This window comes from Lissotriton helveticus, chromosome 1_1, assembly GCF_964261635.1.
Source record: "Lissotriton helveticus chromosome 1_1, aLisHel1.1, whole genome shotgun sequence".
Classification (NCBI taxonomy): domain Eukaryota; kingdom Metazoa; phylum Chordata; class Amphibia; order Caudata; family Salamandridae; genus Lissotriton; species Lissotriton helveticus.
This window is the reverse complement of record NC_136057.1, coordinates 1,038,219,998-1,038,240,555: the sequence shown is the minus strand read 5'-3', so window position 1 is coordinate 1,038,240,555 and position 20,558 is coordinate 1,038,219,998. Positions and strand designations below refer to the sequence as shown.

Sequence of the window (20,558 nt, the reverse complement as noted above, 5' to 3'; positions counted from 1 at the left end):
ACTCCATTCCCTTCCAAAGAGCGCCCTTCAGTGTCCATTTATAACCCCGTTCTAACCCTCACATTAATGCCATGTATGGAATGCATATTAAGCAACTAAAAATAGACCCCGTATTGCTGACCTTCTTGATCTGTATTGACTTGACCTGCTGTTTTTAACAAAAGCCTGATTCATCAAGTACAGTGCTTTTTTCTTTTTTGAGGAAATTCCTCCTAATTTTGAAATCCTTAGACAGGAAAGGTTAAACAGAGTTGAAGGTGGTGTAGCAGTTATCGTTTATGACTCATTGAAAATAAAACACTTCTTCAGCAGTTGAATCCCAATTTAGAAAAGCCTTTTTATTAGCATTTCAGCAACATCCGCTACTTTGAGCTTCGTATTCATTTACAGACCACCTGACTACCTGAAGTCCACTCTCACAGCCCCATTTGAAGAACTGTCAGCCTTAACTATTGTTAACCCAAAGCTGGTGCTCCTTATGGATTAAAACCTATGCTTCGAGACCTCCTTACAAAAATCTCACAAATTCAGACGTTACTAAATCTCAAATTAATAAACTCTGAGCCTACTCACATTGCATGCCTTGTGTTGCGTGCTATTTTTGGCAAATTTCATTACAGTGCACAAAACCGCAAATCTAATCTGGTCTCACCTCTTAGCAATTGTATTTCAGATAAAATTATAAAAAATCAATTGGTAGTTGTAAACCCTCAGATATGTCCAGCAGGCGCAACTGGAATAGACCAAGTTCCTGCAGAATTAACAAATACAGGTTAAACCAGGCATATGGATTCCAGTCCTCGCTGTCTATTTTGCCATTTCAGCTCCTCAATCCTTACTGCCCTAGATGAAAAGATTGCCCATCCACTTACAAAAATCTACACCATATGCAACATTGAAATGATTCTTGGTTTTTAGGTGAGCTAAAAAAACAACCATAGTATTTAAGAGAGCAGAGAGGAATGGTGAAGAGACTACTTCACTTCAGATAAGGTGGCGAACCACTATATAATGCTCTCACATAAAGCAAAAATTAAATCGGAGAAAATATTCTCTTAAAGGATTCGTAGGTCCACTAACATTTATAAGAACTCTTTCACGTTGCCTCTGAATTTCCCACCCAGCAGCCATACAGTTTGAAATACTGTAATGAGAAGATCTTTGCTACAATGTTGTCCTTTTTTTCTGAGAGAAAAACATTTCAACTATCCAACACAATCATTACTTTAAAAAACAACTTTATTTTGTTTTTCAGTTTGCGCATAACAAACAGCAATAGGGGCTCAATCTCGCACCCAAAACAAATACACAAAGAGGAGACGAGTGTACACAGGCAGCCTTCCACGCAGAGCAAGCGTATGGCAGCAATGCCTTTTTTCAGTAGGATAAGATACATTGATTGGTAGGACGACAACACAGTACATAATAGGATTTCAAAGCAGGTAAAAGGGCCCACCACTTATGTAGGAAACTGTATGTTATAGTATTTCAACCAATTCCTCCAAACCTTGAAAAAGTTGCGTGGGCAACCTCTACTCCTATAGGTAACCTTTTCAGCCGCCATGTAGAGGTCTATCCTTGTCTTCCATTCCCCCAAGGTCGGGACTGCAGGGGCACCCCTGTGGCGCGCTATGTCAAGCTTGGCCACCACAAACCCCAGTTTACGAAAGAGGAGCTTCTCTCTGGAGACATCTACATCCCCCAGGACCCCTAATAGAAAGTATTTAGGCTCAAGAGGGATGTATTTCCCCCATCACCATGCTGAGCCCCCCACCACCTGTGACCAGTAAACCTGAATGGCTGGGCAGCTCCAGATTTTGTGGGCAAATGTACCTTTTGTTACCCCACAACGCAGACAGTCTTGGGATGCCATCCTTCCCATGCAGTATAGGCAATCCCTAATCTAAGAAATTTGATGCAAAATTTTTAGTTGTATCGAGCGCAGCTGGGAATTTGGGGAAACCTCCGGGTACATCAGGGCTGCCTCCCAATCCCTGTCTTCGAGCTCCTCCCAAGTCCTCCCCCCATTTAGCTCTCAACGTAGCCTGTTTGTCCGCCATGTTATTGTTACGTGTTTTGCAGTTGTGGGAGGTAGCCTTCGATTCCAACTGTTCTAGAAGGAGTCTGCCCTCAAGGAGGCCATATTTTGGCATATCCAACACCCCCATACCCTCCGCCTGCCAAGCGTGGCATAATTGTGCATACTTTATTTACTGTTTCTAACTCGTGGTATTCCCTTTGAAGGGACAAAAAGTGCTTCAAACCACCGTCTTCCAGGAGATCCTCCATCCGAGAGATTCCCAGCCTGTCCCAGGATCCATACCCCTTAAAATTTCTAATTTTGCACAGCCACGCCCCTTCCCGGGATGATGTTGCATGTTTTTATCTAACCTGCCAGGCCTGTGCATCTAGTGGCTTTCCTCCAGGCCTCCATTGCGACCTGTGTTGCCGGTAGCAGCGTCAGAATACCCTTCCAAGCATATAAGTAGTGCACGTACGACCGGTTAGAGAACTGTTCTCGCTCTAGCCTGTAAGTGGAGTGGTCCTGTGGTGCAGAAGACCATTCATTGATGGCCACCATATGGTACGTCCAGTAAAAAGCCCTAACGTCCTTGAGAGCAATCCCCAGATTGTAGGCATTGCATTAAAGGATCTTGATCAGTATCCTAGGGTGATTGCCATCCCACAGTTAAGCCCTCAGGTCGCTCCCTACCTTTGTGCACGTCGCCTTTGGCACCGGGTAGTATGTGTTTTGTAGGGCGTAGAGCAATTTGGGGAGAGAGGACTCGATCATTACGGATCCATTTCCTCTGCCCACTTCACCATTTAAATCTGTTTTGCAGACAATGAGCTGTTTAGACTCCTTCACAAAAATAATACCAGAGGAACTCTTGCACGTCATAACTAACCACCGCCCTGCATGTTCCCAAAATGATCTTGTTCAACCACTACATCAAAAGCCACTAGTCTGAGCCACAAGTGGCAATCTCCTGCCTTAACTGCTCATTAAAGCGTCACATGTTTCAAGACCACTAGAAGGCAGTACTGAGACCTCTCCTAAAGAAGCCTACCATGGGGATTTATTACATGAACAATCTTTGACCTCTCTCATTGCTTCCTTACATGGGCAAACATCTGAAAAATGTGCCCCTGTGTCGGATTCAGGACTTTGCAGAATCTAACGATAAAATGGACAGGCAACAGAGTGGGCTTTTGTCCTGGTCACAGCACCGAACTGATGGTGCTGTCGGCCTTTGTTGATCATCGTAAGCTCATTGATAAAGGAGAAGAAGACTTGTTGGCTGCATTTGATACCACTGACCGCAACATCCTGCTTAAACCTTGGAGCTCAACACACAATAATTAAAATGCCGTTGAGAATAGGGGCAAATGGCAAAAGAAATGAACTAATGCTACCTGTATATGATTTTTATTGAACATGACTTTTTGATAAATAATTATTTTGATCTGTAATATTTCTGGCACAAATATTTATTATTTTCCTTTTCATTCTCCCTCAAGGTAGTAATATTGTAAATAATTTATTGTAAATTTTTTTTTTTAATGAATTATTTCACTTGTAGCGAAGAACCTGGAAGCAGTGACTATTACTGGTATGTTCCTGAAGAGGATAACATATTTAATTTCAGGGAACTCGCAAATGGTCAGTGATCCTGTCTGTTATCTTTGAACTTGTACAACTTCGACTTTGAGGGGCCACACGGTTCAATCCTCTCACCCTTTTTGTTTAATATTTACATTTAGCCCCTTGCCCATTTTCTACACCGAGCAAGGGTATGCTTTTACATCTTTGAAAGAAGAAGCTCTCGAGGAATTTATTTCCCATCATTTACATGCACAGGAAGTGATATTTCTTATTTCCCGCCAAACCATCTTTAAAAGACGAAGCCTGGCAAGAGGAGATCACAGAAAGTGACATCACTGTATTTCCCCATCATCCATCTGCACATGAAGTGACATTACTTTCTCTCAGTCAACTCTTCAGGGCACCCCATCACTCTGGCATCCCCAGCAAAGGGCGGACACAAGCCAGGTTATCACTTGTTAGGGACTTGTTAGGGTCAGGAGGTACCATGGGACAGAACGCCTGTTCCACTGGGACTTTAAGGTAAGATAAAATCATGTGCCTCACCCAGCACTCCATACTGCCAATCCCCACAATCACATCCTTAACTGGATGACTTAAACACTCATATTGCTTCTGCACATCACTTAGACCCGACCTCGTAAACATCCCACTAAGCTGCCTCACACCCTCAAATGACTGAAAAAACATTCCAACTTATGCTCATTAACGCTCGCTCTGCAGCAACCACACCCCAGGTATCGCAGCCCTCATAAGCCCTCATAAGCTATCACAAGCTTGACACCCTCTTCATCACAGAAACATGCCTTACCCCCACAACGCCACACATCCTAGACGTTCTTTTTCCAACAAGCTACAGCATCCATATGGAGAGGCATCCTCGATGTCATACGGAAGTCCTCCTTGTGCTGCAAACTAGGCAAACCAGAACCACTCACAACGAAGGAACTGCAGACATGGGAATTTCCCACCCTTTGCAACCCATACCGCTACTCTACATCCCATCTACATGCACCAGGTCAGAACAAGCACTTTAATGATACATTTTTTGACCTTTTCGCCACCACATACATCCAACATGCTCATTCCACTCTCTTGTGTGACTTGAGTCTCATCAACACACTCAACTTGGCACATTGTCTCACAAAACCAATACACTCCAAAGACCACATCTTGGACTTTATTTTCTCCGCAGCTCCAAAAATCCATTGCAAACCACCCATCGCCCTGGCCTGGACAAACCACTTTGCCATCTGTATCTCCCTATTCAGTGTCACCAACAAGCTACGGTTAACACAAAAGAGTAGACCAAACCTGAGATCCTTCAAAGACTTTTCAAAAGACAGCCTACTGCTTGAGCACAGCTCATCCTATCAACTCTATGTTGGACATCATCAACCTCCCATACAACGTATACACTTTTTTAAAACTCCTATGTAGCCCCAATTAAAACATGCAAGTGCAAGCCAAAGCCTTCGTCACTGTGGTACTCAAAAGACCTTGCGGACACCAAATGATCCATTTATATACTGGAAAGAAAATGTAAGAACAGCAAAACATATGACCTCATGATACTAAAGTCCCTTTGGGCAACACGCAGACGCTCACTACATCACCCAACGCAAAGTATTACACCAACATCATCAATGAAGATTAACAGAAGAGTAACACTTTTCAAGACTAGTCTTATATTGAACCCTGCTAGATGCAACTATTCCTCACGCCACAGAAAAGTGCTTTGCCAAAAACCTATTTTTCGTTGAAAACCTACTGAAGATACAACAGCACGCATGCAACTATAACACCAAGTCTGCTTTATTTCTTACACCACCTTTCCCATAAAATCCTGCAATGGTTAGCCTTGTCTCTCGAAGATCTTGCGGACGTAAAATGCTTAAAGAAAGGGGAGGGGCTGTAACTATAACTCATATCCTAGGGTAACTATGGCTCGCACCCTCACCATGCATTGCTAATTATCCCACATATTACATCACTCATGACATCTTCTGTGACATCCTTGATAACGTCACAGCAACATTTGCAATGAAATTATTGATGAGGAAATTGCGCTTGGCTGGGGTGCGAGTTATTGTTACCATAGGACACAAGTTATAATAACCTGAGATAACTAGAACTGGGAGATATCTGTGATTTTTAGAGTTCAAAACTTTAATTTGTTACTGAACATTTAACCTACCTCTATAACGTTACTTTAACCATAGGTTTTTTTCAGTGAATTTTAAATACATTTAGGTGTTTTGATTGATGTTTTAACACTTTAATTTCCCATTCATTCACATTTCATGAATTCATCATATTCAACTTGCCATTATTTCATTTCTTATAACCGACTTCTTTTTCATAGAATTATGGTGAATTACACATTTGAGATGCTTTAACCTGGGATACTTGATTCAGGGGAGATTTCTGAGAAACGAGCAATACTTAAGAGTACATGTCAGAGAAAGCAATGAATCGAGACAAGATTGCAGCCTGGAATCCTCGTGCTAGCCCCCACACAAAAAGGAATGTAGTTAAACACCGGTGAGGAAAGAAAAGTGCACAATTACAAAAAGAGCAACAAATAAAAGATTGCTTTAGGTAAACAAGACTAGCATGAAAGAAAATCAGAATTGTAACTCTGCAGACTACAAAAACAGGACAAAAGAAAGGAGGCTATTTAGTATAGCAAGCAAAAGACAATAAGGCAGCAGAGAAAAGCTTTTTTTTCCCAAAGGGGGCTTAAAATCTTTCTATTCTGGGGGTATGATTTTCACAATGAATGCCTTAGGTTAGTCATTTCACTTAACATTCTTGAGCGTACATAGATCATTTGCCAACCTGTGAACATTGTGTGTAGTTCTGTAGCGGAAGAAATCTTCAACAGTTTGACTCAAACCTGGTAAGTGCTTACGTCCTCCCCAGATTGAATGAGATCAGCTACTTGGTTGTTGAAGTTTTTGGAACTTCCTTAATCTTGGAGCTCACAGCAATGCTTGGTGGTTGTGGAGCATTCAAACTGCAACGAGCCGCCTTGACAAATAGCACTAATCGATTTGAACCATTCAGGCTGCATTACTCGAATTGTCCACATCCTGTAGGCAGCAACACAGCTCTACTGTATCTTTTAAGTTCAAAGCTATTATCTCTAGCTGGCTTTGAAAGGAAGCAGTTGCCCTTTTTATATTCTTAGATTTATATGATGCAGTGGTCCCTGTGGTTTCCACCTAGCTTATTTTGGCTTCCTTTGTTCTTGGTCGTCTCCTGGGACATCTTCCCATGACTTCACATCGCCCTGAGGCCTTTTTTTAACACATGTAGCATACTTGGAGGAAATGCTACTGATCTCTCCATTTGCCCTGGATCACATATGGTGTAATGTCCTGTGTTTTGTCCTCACTTGCGGTTCTACACTTAAATTGCTACGCTGTCATAGGTTAGATTGTACGTTTTTGAGGAGATTTTCTGTCCGTTATAAAATCACGGAAGCTGAATTGATGTTTTAAAGCTGAAATCCAGATCTACAATTCTAACACGGTTGTAGAGTGGCAAATACACACATAGTGCAAGGGCAAACAGCGCTGCTGCATTCGATGGTTGAAAGAGAAAATGGAATTTGCAGAAAAGCCCAATTAAGCAAGAGGTGGGCATAACATGAAACACACATAAGGAAACAGTAGGACTAAATCTTTGCCATGTGGACAATAGAAATGAGGGCACAGATGCATGTACCAGGAAAAGAGAGCAAAGCAGCCATTTTGAGTAAAACTCTAAACAGCTCATTTTAGGTCTTGCCTATGCAGCGCGCTTGTGCTGCATAGGAGGAGACCTCTTGGAATCGATTAGCTTTTTAGTCCAAAAACGTGCACGCTTTACGTTGCTCTCGATGGCAACATGTGCACGTTTGGCGATTCCCTTGCGGGAGCAAGCTTTAGCGACATCTGTTTGTAATTAACTTGCAAACAGATGGTGTCCCTGCTCGCTCCCGCAAGGGAAACGCTGTGTGTATCCGTTTTTCCCTGCTTTCGCTTTCTCTGCATCCCTTACCGCGATCGGTTTCACTTTTGCCCACTGCCCATCCCCCGTCGGTATCGTCCCCCCGTCGGTATGCAGAACAGAGGACCGTGCTTTGGGTTTCAGGACACGTCCTGGGAATGAATGTAGCCTGTCAGCCTGACAAGCATATGATCCGAGACTTGTGATGGTGGTCACAGGACAGCGGGCGCTCCGAGGGAAGTCAGGCGCACAGAGCTCCCTAATGAAACCCACCTTCAATATTGGGGATTGGCGATATCCTTTGAAGATGATGGTGTGAATAGTCTCTCCCAACCCCCCCAAAAAGCAAGCATTGGCATAGCCAATAGGTCTCACCTTTGGGACCTTACAAGTGTTTAGCCATGCAACGGTTGATATTGTTGCACCAAGGATATTGTGCTGCATAACTAAATACTTGTAAGGTCCCAAAAGAGAGACCTATTGGCTATGCCAATGCTTGTTCACAAAGCAATTGCAAAGTTGAGATTACCTGTTTGAAAATCGGCTGCAGTTAATAGGAACAATACTGATTTTTGACGTCAAGCAAGCAGGGAAACTAAACCGAAACAACATTCACCAATATATTGAAGTTGGGCAACTAGTAAATACAGTAATACTCACAACCAAGTCGGAAAAAAGAAAATCTATGAATAAGTAAGAATCCGTGCAATTGTCATCACAAACGTTTATCCGCCATACTGGGTCGGTAACCCACTATTGTGCATGCCAGAAATTTTCTTTCTGACGCGTGAAATGGGTTAATACATACTAAACAGCTGTTTTACAGTCACAATTCCTGTGATGTGCCGAATTTCGGAGCTTGCCATCGCTAAATGGCGCTGTACATCTGTCCCCAAATTATTAAAAGAACCTTTTAGAGTTAGCTAAGATTCAGTAAATGGCAAGAACAGAATTACAAGCAGAGACACACGCAGTAGGTATAGAAACCGGAAGTAAAGAATAGAACAAGTCTGTCAGATGCACGAAAAAAAAGGAAAACACAGATGCCTCAAGAAGAATGTCTAGAGGACAAGATATGCTGTAAATGGAGACTAACATTTTCCCATTCTGTAAATCAAGTCTTTAGGTAAACATTTGGGGAAAAACAACCACTTTGCTTCTGCACGCAGGCCCACAGTTGCCTAAGGGAAGCCTCAAGAAAATATGAAGTATGGACGAGACAGCTGAAAAGTGTACAATTTGCAAGACAAGTGAAAGAGCACGAATTAGAAGAAACAACCTGTTTTACCAGAAATAAGAGTTGCAGACATCCTATGTACGATGGAAGAGGATGAACGCATCAACTTGTAGAAGTAAGATTAAAAACACACCCAGACAATTACAAATGGGGCTGCATGTATCCACTTTGTACTGGAAAGCGCAGCAATTTGCAATAAAATGTGTGTATTTGAAGATGATTCAACAAGCAACACTTCAACCATGCAGCATGAACGTTTTTCAATGGGGAGCCCACCACCGAGTCATTAATCCAGACCAGTGTCAGGAAAAAATAACGGGAAAATACATGACAAGAAATACATTCACAGAAAGGAGAAATACCAGCTGCATGTCTCTTGTGAGACGTCTGAGTGAAAGTTATGGGTCTGAACATTGAAGTTAACAGAAGAACATTTAATTCTAAAAAGTTCCCCAAATTATTTCAAGTTCTGACAAAGTTAAATAGCTTACAAGTAACATTGCTCAACAATGAAACTTCCTCCCGTGGCACCAAACCATAGAAGAGTGAAAATAATCTACTTAAAAATAAAGTGAAGGCTACTTATTTAGTCTGTGGGAGCATGCCATAATTGAAGGAATATTAGGGCCTACATCCTAAGTATCCCTATCAACTTGACTTAGATAAACAATCGAGGTATATTACTGTTTTCTGGAAGCTTTTATAAAATAGGCCTCGCACTAAATGCAAAGAAGTGTGAATTTGATAAGATGGAGCTGGGGTTCTTTGACTTCATATATTCAAGTAAACATGCATTTGTTTTCCTCTTTATTTGTATTTTTTTAACCTGCTGTGTAATAAATATTGAGCTAGTACAGACATGAAGCTGAGGCAGGCTTGTCTTTTTGATGTCACCAGCAGTTCTCCAGTATCAACCTCCTGGCCAAAGGTGACTGGTAAAAGATGAGCCCTTGACAAGTGAAGTGTTTACCGTAATTAATGTAGAGGCGGTCTTTTGGAGAAACATTCGGTCTGATAGTGTCAGACACAAAAATCCTTGAGGCTATTGCTCGAGGGGAGTAGAAGCAGACCTAGGAAATAACACATCACATAGAAAATAAAGAGAAGAAAGCATAACATCCACCACCATCGTAAAATAAATAATGTGGTTCCTCCCTATTTTGCATGGCAAGTGCCGAATCTCCAACTGCAGGGCCATCCCCATTGAGCCCCGATCCACCAAAATTACTTTTTCACTACCTGTAGACTTTAATGAGCTCCGTTAATAAACACTTATTATAAAGACCATATTATATTGTTCTGAAATGGTTGCCTCCATCTTTTATTCCGCGAAGCTTTTGTTTTCACCATCTGTCTAATAGTAATTTCTGTGTAATTCATGTTTGCTGCATTTATGTAATTCATGTTTGGCTTTATATATCATTAACTAGACTTTCGGCTATCCTGGTCTTCCCTATTTTGTTGTTAAGCTAGGTTGTTACTGTTGGGAATAAAGTAATTTTCTTTTATACAGTTTGTGAGACTAGCCTTAAGGTGTAATAGAAGATCTTTGTTTGACTACGTACTGTGCATGTAACCTATATTATGTAATATTTGTTTGTTTGACGTCGTTCCTCCGATTTCTCAAATAATGTATTTTCTTACTATACCCAAAAAGCCCAGCATCTTTTCCTGGAGTTGGGACCAAGAAAATCCTATTTCAATGTGGAATGCCGGTTTGAGAGCAATCTTGCTTTCTCCTAAGGATTCTGTGATGCCATGCTTAATGGCATTTTATTAATGAAGAATATCCTCTCTTCATCCAAAGAAGCGGCTATCCTGTTTTTTTGTCTGTTCTATTTTTAAAATGGTGCCCTTTATTTTAACCTATTTATCCATGTAGGCTTGTAAAGAGATTAATGAAGACCACAACCTTGGTTGATGGGTATACTCCAGGTTTTTTATTTTGATAAGTTATGGAGATAAACAAAAATTCAGACCCCAATTGGACATTCTTATGTACAATAGCTAGTAACCAGTCTCTTAAGTTTTCTTTTGCTCTCTTCCCAAAGGAGATTATAACCCCCGTATTGGTCCAATTCTTCTTGGAGTCGGGTGTTCTGTTGGGCCTTGTAAACAAACACAGAAATATGCTCTCTGAGATAACGTCCTTTTGTTTCTCTCTCTCTCGCCTTCTCTCTCACTATCTCCCTCCCTCCACGAACAACGTCTTCTTTGGAATTCGCAGCCACACATCTCCAGCCCGCCCTCCTTTTCTGTTGGTGTCTTCCACCATAATTGGTGATGTCACCACTATACAGCGCACACAACCACTTATGAAGCTACCCACTTGCTTAGAGTATGTAATGTAAAGCTAAATGTGTTCTATATTTACTTTTCAGATATCTTCTTTTGTTTAAAGAGGAATGGAATTTGGAACATTGAGGTGAAAAATAATAATTCTGCTTGTTGACAGTATCCTTAAACTGGGCAACATATGACATTTTTAGTGCAACCGGCATATGCCATTTGCCACAATGAGTCACTGTGTCTTGCAGTTTTGGTGAAACAGCGGGGATGATAATCATCTGGTAGGGTGGTAAGGGCCCCACAGAAGGACCACCTGCAGATGATGAGGCACCACCTTTCCTCACTCTCATCATCCTGTTATACATCCTTGTGTGTGTGGCTTTCAGATGTTTCAACATTTAGAATGTGCCATGTGAATACGTTTCCCCCGTGACTCAACAGTTTTTTGCTGCCTATATTGCATTTGATAAATTTTGCAACAACTTTCTTTTCTCTTGAAGGGCTGGAGAAATATTTCCACTACTTTGAAGGTAGTGAGTCATCTTCTTCGTCCTGTTCTTCCCCCCCTTCTCTTCCATCTTCAGCAGTAGACATCCTGACATTAAAACTCTGTACTGTTAAAGGAAAGCCAAAAAAAGGATTAAACTGTGGTTTTCAGTCTCTCCAGAGGGATGTGAACCCCAGATAACTGATTTAGGGTGTGGTTTGAAATGTCCATTGGTGGAGACTTACTGTTTCCAGTGAGAAGTTGAGGTTTGGGTGTGTTCCTTGAATTGCGGTGGCATTGCTGCAGATCGGCGGATTCGAAGTCTTAAATAAGTATGTTTTAGATAGGCTTACAAGTATAAATGCATGGATATGGTTTCTTTGATGTAAATGTTAAAATGTGTGCAGTGTGTATATAATATATATTTTTTCTTTTACATTTTATCCTACGAGCGGATCCACTGCGATTTTTGTCACTGTTACTAGTAACAAAAGAGTACTCGTATGGACTCCCTTCTCGAATTTGCAGTAATTCTGCAGATCCATCAAAGGAATAAAAAAGAGAAAAACTTGATGAATTGCATTTATAGAAAGACAAAAAAAAGGATATGATGGATGGAGCGCTGAAACTTTTCAGACACTCTTCCCCCAGTCACAGATCTGGGTTGAATCCATAATCGTTCTTTGGCTCACTTCACCTCCTGGGTCGGAACTGAGTTGGCGAAATGAGATAAAGAACGATGATGGATTCAACCCAAATTTGTGACTGAAAAGTTTCAGCGCTCCTTCCATCATTTCCTTCTGTTTGCTTTGTTCGCCCTAAGTTGGCAGGATATGCCCAGACGGGGGTCAAGACTGATTTGCATATAGTTGGGTCTGAACTGAGGTGGCGAAATGAGCTAGAGAAAGATGATGGATTCAACCCAGATCTGCGACAGGGGGTGAGTGTCTGAAAAGTTTCAGTGCTCCGTCCATCATCTCCTTGTGTTTGCTTTGTTCGCCCTAAGTGGGCAGGGTGTACCCAGACGTGGGTCCCTTGCTCATATTGGCACTGGATTCAAGCTAGCCTGGCTGAAGAAGGGTGTTACCCCGAAACCGGTCCCAAGATGCTTGTTTCCGGTTCAGGGAAGACCTGGCTTGGCAGATCAGGCTGGACTGTTCCCATGAGGCACAGTATCAAGACTGATTTGTATATAGCTGGGTCTGAATTGAGGTGGCGAAATGAGATAAAGAACGATGATGGATTCAACCCAGATCTGTGACTGGGGAAGAGTGTCAGAAATGTTTCAGCGCTCCGTCCATCATCTGTGTGGTTGCTTTATAGAAAGACTTCATAAGTTACCTTATCTTGATTTATTTCATTGTTACATTTGAAATACATAAGAATAAATGAGTGAATAAAATGTATTTATGAACTAGTAAAAATGTAGATTGAAATCGAATTTATAGGTGAAATTGTAGTACAATTTATAGTTTAAAAAACAGGTTATAGTTAGAAAATAGCATTAAAAAAACTAGAAATTCACTGGAAAAAAGATTACAAGGACAATATATAATTAAAAAAACCTTAGAAATTCACTGGAAAAAAACAAAGGTTATAGGGACTTTATAGTTAGGCTCAGATTTTACAAACCATAGAAATTCAGCAGTTCTAGTTGCCTGAGCGAGCTATAACTTAATGTCAGTGTACTGCTTATGACCTCACATTTCCTGTCATGTCTTCATTTTTATAAGGCCGGGGGATAGGACCCCAAGGGCTGAAATTGGCCTGGGAGAGGGGCTGCACGGCCCCCCTACCCCTTTGTATATGAAATCGCTAACAAACCATTTCTTTTGCCTTTCTTATACCTTAGGCTCATGGCGCAACAGATAAAAGGCATAGTAATGGAAGTATATGTACATAAGTGTGAAAACTGCTATGGGATGGTGGTCCTTCTTGATAGAACAATTATTTTGAGCCAGCACAATAGTAGTGATATTGTTCCAATTTTCTCAATGTGCTCTTGTGCCCACTACATTCCAGTTTTCAAATAAACATCCGGACCTTCCACTGCATCCATAGATATGGATTTCTATTACATTCTAGCAGGGCTTTGTGGAAGCCCGTGTGCTTTTTTAACTAAAAGTGCCTATGCTTAGAATTTCCTGTACACTTCTTCGTCTCCACTCCTGCAGGCTTACAATAGGTTGAGTAATTCAGCATACCTTTGGCTGGCTGATGCTAGCCTGCTCATTCCTGAAGCATGTGATCAGTTTCCTTCAATCTAGCGTTGGTCATTGTATCAGTGTGTGTTTGACCGGCCCCTTGTTTTTCGAGTTTCTGAGCTTTTGCTAGTTCTTGTTTCCAGAAGATTTCTGAGTCCTAGCTTATCCTTGAACTAGCACTGCCTACAGTGGTCCCTTGACTCTAATTCCTGAGCTAGCACTATTTTAGTCCATCCTGGATCCTTAAACATTCACTCTTTCTGAAGTCACCCTTTTCCCCATCCCTCCCTTTCTCTCCTTTTACCTTAGTTCCAATTTGTAGTTTGCTACATTCTTTTCTCTGCTGCCTTAGATTCCAGTCTCCTTGTGTGGTTTGTTACTTGCTTTCTGGTAAGTGTGCTCCTTGTTTTTCCTTATTTCCTGTATTCCTCCATTAATATTATTATTATTATTATTATTATTATTATTAAAGTTTTGTAGAGTGTGTGGCTAACCTGATTAGGGTTTCCCAGCACTAAGTACTGTAAGGTATATCTATCTGAGAAACTAGTTCCAAGCATATCTAAAAAAAAAAGGTAGGTTTTTACCAACTTTCAAAAAACAGAGAATGATTGGCATGAATGATCTCAGGGAGACTAGCAGAGCGTTACACAGCTTAGGACCCGGGTATAAAAAAGATTGTCCCCCTTGACGGGCCCTCCTCACTCTTAAGACTGTTGAAAGATTTGTGTAGCAGAAATGCAGGGTGTGGTTTGGCTCTTAGTTCTGCACCAGAGATCTTAGATATTGGGGACCAGAGTTTGCCAAGAGTTTGTACATGTAGCACAAGGTTTTAAAATGTATTTTTTCTCAATTGGAAGCCAGTGGAGATCCTGCAAGAGTTTAGCAGTAGATGGTATGTTTGAAGGGGGCAAAGTAATAGTCTTGCTGCTGTGTTCTGGACTATCTGAAGGTGCCTCCGTGATTCCTTAGTGACCCTTAAGAAGAGGATATTTCCGTAATCCAATCTGGAAATAATTAATGCTTAGATCACTGTTCTCTGGGATGACGCAGGGAGGCAGCCAAGGATTTTCGTTAGCCATCTTAACACTCCAAAACATTGAGCGATTGTTATCCAGCCAGAAACCAAGATTTTTAACAACATGGACTGGGTTTGGAGCTACACCTAGAGCATCTGGCCACAAATGAGACCCCCAATGGTGGGTTTGGTTGCCCACCATTAGAATCTGAGTTTAAGGAAATTACTATTCATCCAGACGACCACTTTTATGAGACAGCTATTCAAGGCATTAGCCCTGTAATTTTTATTAGATGACAAAGATGCCACAATCTGAATGCCATCCACATAAGAAAAAGAGTGAGAAACCTCAGCTCTCTACAGTTTCTGCCTCCATGCTAGCTCCTTGTCTATTGTGGCTGTTGAGTTTAGTTTAGTTTAGATCTCCACCCTTGTTGTTCCCGCCTTGAGTGTTGTTCCTGTATGATCGCCACAATTCAGGAGTACAGCTGTCAACCTAGGTGGTGTTCCTTGTCCACTGAAAGTATGGTCTCTATATTAAATATATATAGTTAAAGAAAATGAAAAGAATCATTGATTAAATGTGGTTTTACGGACTTTTGAGGAGCAGTGGAACTTTAAGAAGGAATTACTGTGGGCCTCCTTTGTTAACTGAAATTGCAGGATTAACTGCATCAGTTACTGGTGTGTGAGGGTTGTAGCGCAGTCTTGGATTGTGTTACTCAGAAACTCTTTCTATTTAAGAATGATCATGTTTACAACAGTATATTTCTCTTTTTGAGAATGAAAACTATTTGTATGCAAATAAAATAAGCTTTGAGTCTTCTTTCATTAAGAGCATAAATGAGTTATAGGTTCATATCTGATAACCCAGTTGCCTGAGAACCCAAAAAAAGATAATGATGACATGGGACCTGTGATTTTGATAGTATTACAGATCCTATGGATAAGAAGCTCTACCTTCAATTTAGGGTCGGTTCATTGCCCCTCAGAAGATTCACAGCCATATGTTTTGCACCATCATATACATCTCGCTATGCCCCATCTGTAAAACCACAATTTATACTGTGGCACACGGTTTATTCGCCTGTGGGGCGTATTTATACCCACTTTCGATCCACATGGATCAAGCCAGTATGTAGGTAACTGGGTACTTGCCAACACGAGGTGGCCTTTTGAATATTGAGATCTGACTCCAGTCCCTTATATGTCTGCACTGTTGCAATATTCATAGGCAGGATGTGGAAGGTAAGGCGAAACTTTGTATTGACCAGGCTTAAAGCCATAGGACTTTATTCCCTGAATATCTCCACAATGAGTAGCACTTTTGTTTTCACTCTTTGGTCCCTATATCCTGCGCTAGCACTTTCTACTTGTATTTTTTAGATGCTATATTTGATTAATAAAAATGGGAGCCACTTAACACTGTCCCAGTATGAACAATGTTAATATATAGAATACATACATATTTGTAATGATGTTTGTTTTAAAAATGGAATCTTATTAATTTTCTCCCGAGAATGATTTTTAAAAAATTTCTGTTGTAATGTATCGCCTGTCTATAACTTTATGGCACTTGTTGCCAAAATAAAGAAATTTACTATTACTAATGATGATGGAAGGTACTTATGCCATCGACTGGGTTCAGAAAGCTCTCTGAAATGGATTACATCCTAAATGACTTCCTTCGGTGTACTTTTGTGTATATCTGGAGGGGGTTAGCCGGATCACCGTCTATTGCCTTGGCTAATTACTGAAAACAATCATACAAAGGATGGCCTTTGAGGGACAAATTATATGTAGTATTCCATCCGTGTACTTTTGGATAATGATCTTGTGTCAGCATGTGTTTTTGTTACAAGTAGTTATATCTGCAGTGCATAATACACTCTGAACGGCTGAGTGTCCACACAATATCCCTGCTAAATAAGTATAAATATAATGTGAAAGAAACAAAATGTTAACTTGCAGTAAAGGCTTCTGAGAGCTGACATGGCAGTTGTTCTTTAAGGTAGCCCAAAGTGGAGCTCCCTCCTTATTCACGGTCTGTGTTAATTGCTTTTAGAAGTGAAGAAGATTGTATAATCATTAGTTCCAAAAAGGTTATTTGCCTGTGATGCATAACTATTTGTCTTGATGAGCAACATCTCCTAAATAATTGTTGACTTTGTGCCCTTCATGGTAGCTCCCACTTTTGTGCAAAGGCAGCAATGTCAATATTGTATTATGGTAGGGGATGGGAACTCTATAGTGTCTATTTCTGAAACTGTGGTAAGCTGTCTCCTATGACCTAATGCAGACTTACAGGGAATCAATTGTTCAGAGACAGGTGGGCATGTAGACAATTAGTAGATATCTGATTCACAAGGTGGTATATTTTTTTTTAAATTGCGACAATCATGGACTTTGCAAAGGACTCTGTTTTGGAGGTATAATTAAATCCTACTGTAAACTACCGATTACAATATCCTGGGATCTTGTATATTTGTGTATTGGATTTTTTGGGAACTTTTCATTGTAATCTTAATAATCTCAAGTGACAATGTAAAACTTTTATGGTGATGGTTTTTTTATCAGGTTTTTTTTTGTTTACAGAGGGAGACCGCACATTTTTTTGGCTATGTGTATTTCCGGCAAGTCAAGGACAGCTCAGTAAAGAGAGGATACTTCCAAAAGGTGGGATTCTCTCTTGACTTGGAACTTTGATCTATGTCACACACTTTCTCCAATATGGTGCTTTTTTATCATGGTACTGTAGGAAGCTGGCTCTGTATATACTATACCAAAGTGAGGTATAGTGTGCACAGAGTTCAGTGGAACCCCAAAGGTAGGCAGAGGTAAAACTAGATAGAACCTTACTCTCTATTTGTGGTATTGTGGTCGATCAGTAAGGCAGTATCAGAGGACCGTGTTAAGTATTTGTTGTACACACTCAGTCAGCAAATGAATTCACACACTCAAAGACTGAACTTCAGACCAATTGTTTTTGTAAAAACATATTCTTTTAGTTATTTTATTTTTAGAACCAAGCAAGCCTGGCACAGGTAAGCAATAAATACTTTACAGTAGTACGTGCTGATTGTAATACAGTTCAATTGCAATTCTAAATGTACTATGGTTTGACTTACAGTATTGTTTCAGAGAAATGAAATCACTTGTAAATACAGTACATAGACTTGAATGTGATTTTCAGTAAAATGGCATGTAAGTTACTTTTGGATTACTTTTCTTACTCCGTGCTGTATGCCTAGATGCAGCACTGGGGAATTTCCTGTAAACAGGTGAGTAAAAGTGTTTCTGTTAAATCATACAATTTTAAAGAATTACTTGAGGTTTCAAAACTCCACACTTAGAAGCTTTTTCATACAAAGTTTCAATGTTATCCTATGGAGGAAAATATGGTTATCGGTTTTTAGGTAAGTAATCGGTCTTTGGAGTTGAGGTTCTGGGGTTAGAACAAGGGTTCCCCTAGGGTCAAGGATACTTTCTTGTTACACCCTCAGTGGCACTAGGGCGGGCCGATGCAGGGTGCTGTTTCGAGGTCTGATGCCCTGTTTCCAATAGAGAACCTCCGGTTTGCAAAAGCACTGCAGGCTGGGAGACTAAGGACTTCTCGGTGCAACCACCACCTCGAGAGGTAAGTTGGGAAGTTGGGGGTTGGTTAGGCTGCGTTGGTTTGGGCACATAAACCCGTGGGGCGCCTGGTGAAGGGGTGCCTTTTGGGGTCAGATCTTCTTACCAGCTCCTGATTGTGGTTAGGGGGCCTTCTGGATTCAGGCTGCAGGCGTCTGCTGGAGGCTTGAGGCAGGTCAGGGGTTGCCGGATCTCGGTTCAGGATCGCCTGGGTGACCTTCTCGTAGTGTTTGCCCACTCGAGTTCGGGCCGTGGATGGCGGGTGCAGAGTGGGGCGGACTTGTGGTCTCCGGCTGACGCCGGAGGTTGCAGTTGAACAAATCTGGTGTTCACAGGAGAAGCAGTCTTTGGAAGTAAAGGCAGACAGGCCCTCTGGGGTTTTTGAGTTTGCTGGCTGCAGGAGACACCAGGATTTAACAGGAGCAGGTTCGAGGGGGAGACAGGCCGGTAGGTTCTGGGTTCAAGTCAGTGGGCCTCTTCCTCTTGTTAGCTGCTGCACAGCTGTTCAGTCCTTATACTTTTCTTCTTGTTTTTTGTCTGGATCAGACGAAGCAAGGTTCGGGGGTGCCCCTAAATACTAGATTTAGGGGCGTTACAGGTAGGTAAAGGGCAGAAACCAATGGGTCCCCTCCCTGGGGTGGGTACACCCCCTATTATGCCACCCTCCAGTGTGAGGGGGCGTGAGACTGTCCCTGGTTGGCTGAGTCCCCCCTCTTCAAGTTGGCGTGGACTAAGAGTTGTGCTTCACCTCGCCTCCCCCACCTGAGGGGTGGAGTTGGCAGAGGTGGGCTCAACTCTCTTCCTCACTTGTTTTTCCCGCCGGTTCTCCCGCCCAAGGTGGGGGTCAGAGGTGGGGACTAGCTGAAAGCAGCAATTGACCTGGGGAAGCTCACAAAGGCGGCAAGCCTTTGAAGCTTTTCCTAAGGGAACCCTACTCATCCTGGGAGAGGAGACTTGGCACCTCGTCCCAGGATGTGCATTGTTTTGGGCCCCAGAGAGCAGCAGGCTCTCGACCCAGGGGTCCAGAAATATGTCTGGTGGTGGCAGCGGAAAGCAGCCATTCAGCCTGGACACTAGTGGTGGGTTAGTTTTCAGGGGGCATCTCTAAGATACCCTCTGTGTGCATTTGTAATTAAATCCCAAACTGGCATCCGTGTGGGTTTAATGTTTTGAGAAGTTTGATACCAAACTTCTCAGTTTTCAGTGTATCCATTGTGGTGCTGTGGAGTTTGTAATGACAAACTCCCAGCACCATATACTCTTAAGGGCAGCACGGCACTTGCAATACCTGAGAATGAACTTAGACCCTGTAGGGGAACCCTGTTCATGCACCTGTACCCTCACCACTGATATAGTGCACCCAGCTTGTGGGGTGACTGACCTATGCCAGGGCAGTGGATTGTAGGCATGGCACATAGAGATGTGCGCCATGTCAACTCTTTTATTTGTTCTGCACCAAAACACTCAGCCTGCAAAGGCAGTGTGTGAGTGTGATGGTACAAGACCTCTGAGGGTGGCACAATAAGTGCTGCAGCCCTTAGGGACCTTCTCCGGTCATATTGCCCTGGGTACCTGTGGTACCATTTACCAGGGGCTGACCTTTGCCCAGAGATGCCAATTGGGTTAGTTTTGGGGAAAGAACACAGGCCCTGGGAACCTGATTTGCAGGTACCCAGGGCACATCAAGTCAAAAGGCATCAGTAGTCTGGCAAAAAGTGGGGGGCTTACTGCAACAGAAACCCACTTTCCTACAGGTACCCACAGCTCTCCTTTATCTTCAACTTTATTACAGTTGGTTTGTGAAGCTAATAAAAAAGCTGTTCACTCATTTTCTTCCCAGATATGATTGAAAGGTGCCGTTCTGGAGCATCGGTCAATCTACAATCTTTCTGAGCAGAGATGCATGTCATGTTGTTATTCACAGTGAAATATCCTTATTATGAATTTCTGTTTTCAGATTTTGTTATAAAAAAGTGACTTGTGCTCATATCTCGAGGGAAGCATATATATATTGTCTTTCCCTCTTTTCAGCTATGTTGATTTGCTCTCTGCTGTAGAGTTGTTTGCTATTGTGGTTTCCATCTGGT

The 20,558-nt window shown here is 41.8% G+C and overlaps 1 protein-coding gene across 2 annotated transcripts in view; it reads left to right on the top strand.

Moving 5' to 3' along the window:
* The window catches only part of DENND6B (DENN domain containing 6B), a 269,667-nt gene that overhangs the window by 81,140 nt on the left and 167,969 nt on the right, over positions 1-20,558 (top strand). For both annotated transcript variants that reach the window (XM_078677849.1, XM_078677845.1), the window contains exon 5: positions 17,434-17,514. In XM_078677849.1, coding sequence (XP_078533975.1) covers positions 17,434-17,514 — 81 coding nt within the window. The remainder of the gene's footprint in view (positions 1-17,433; positions 17,515-20,558) is intronic.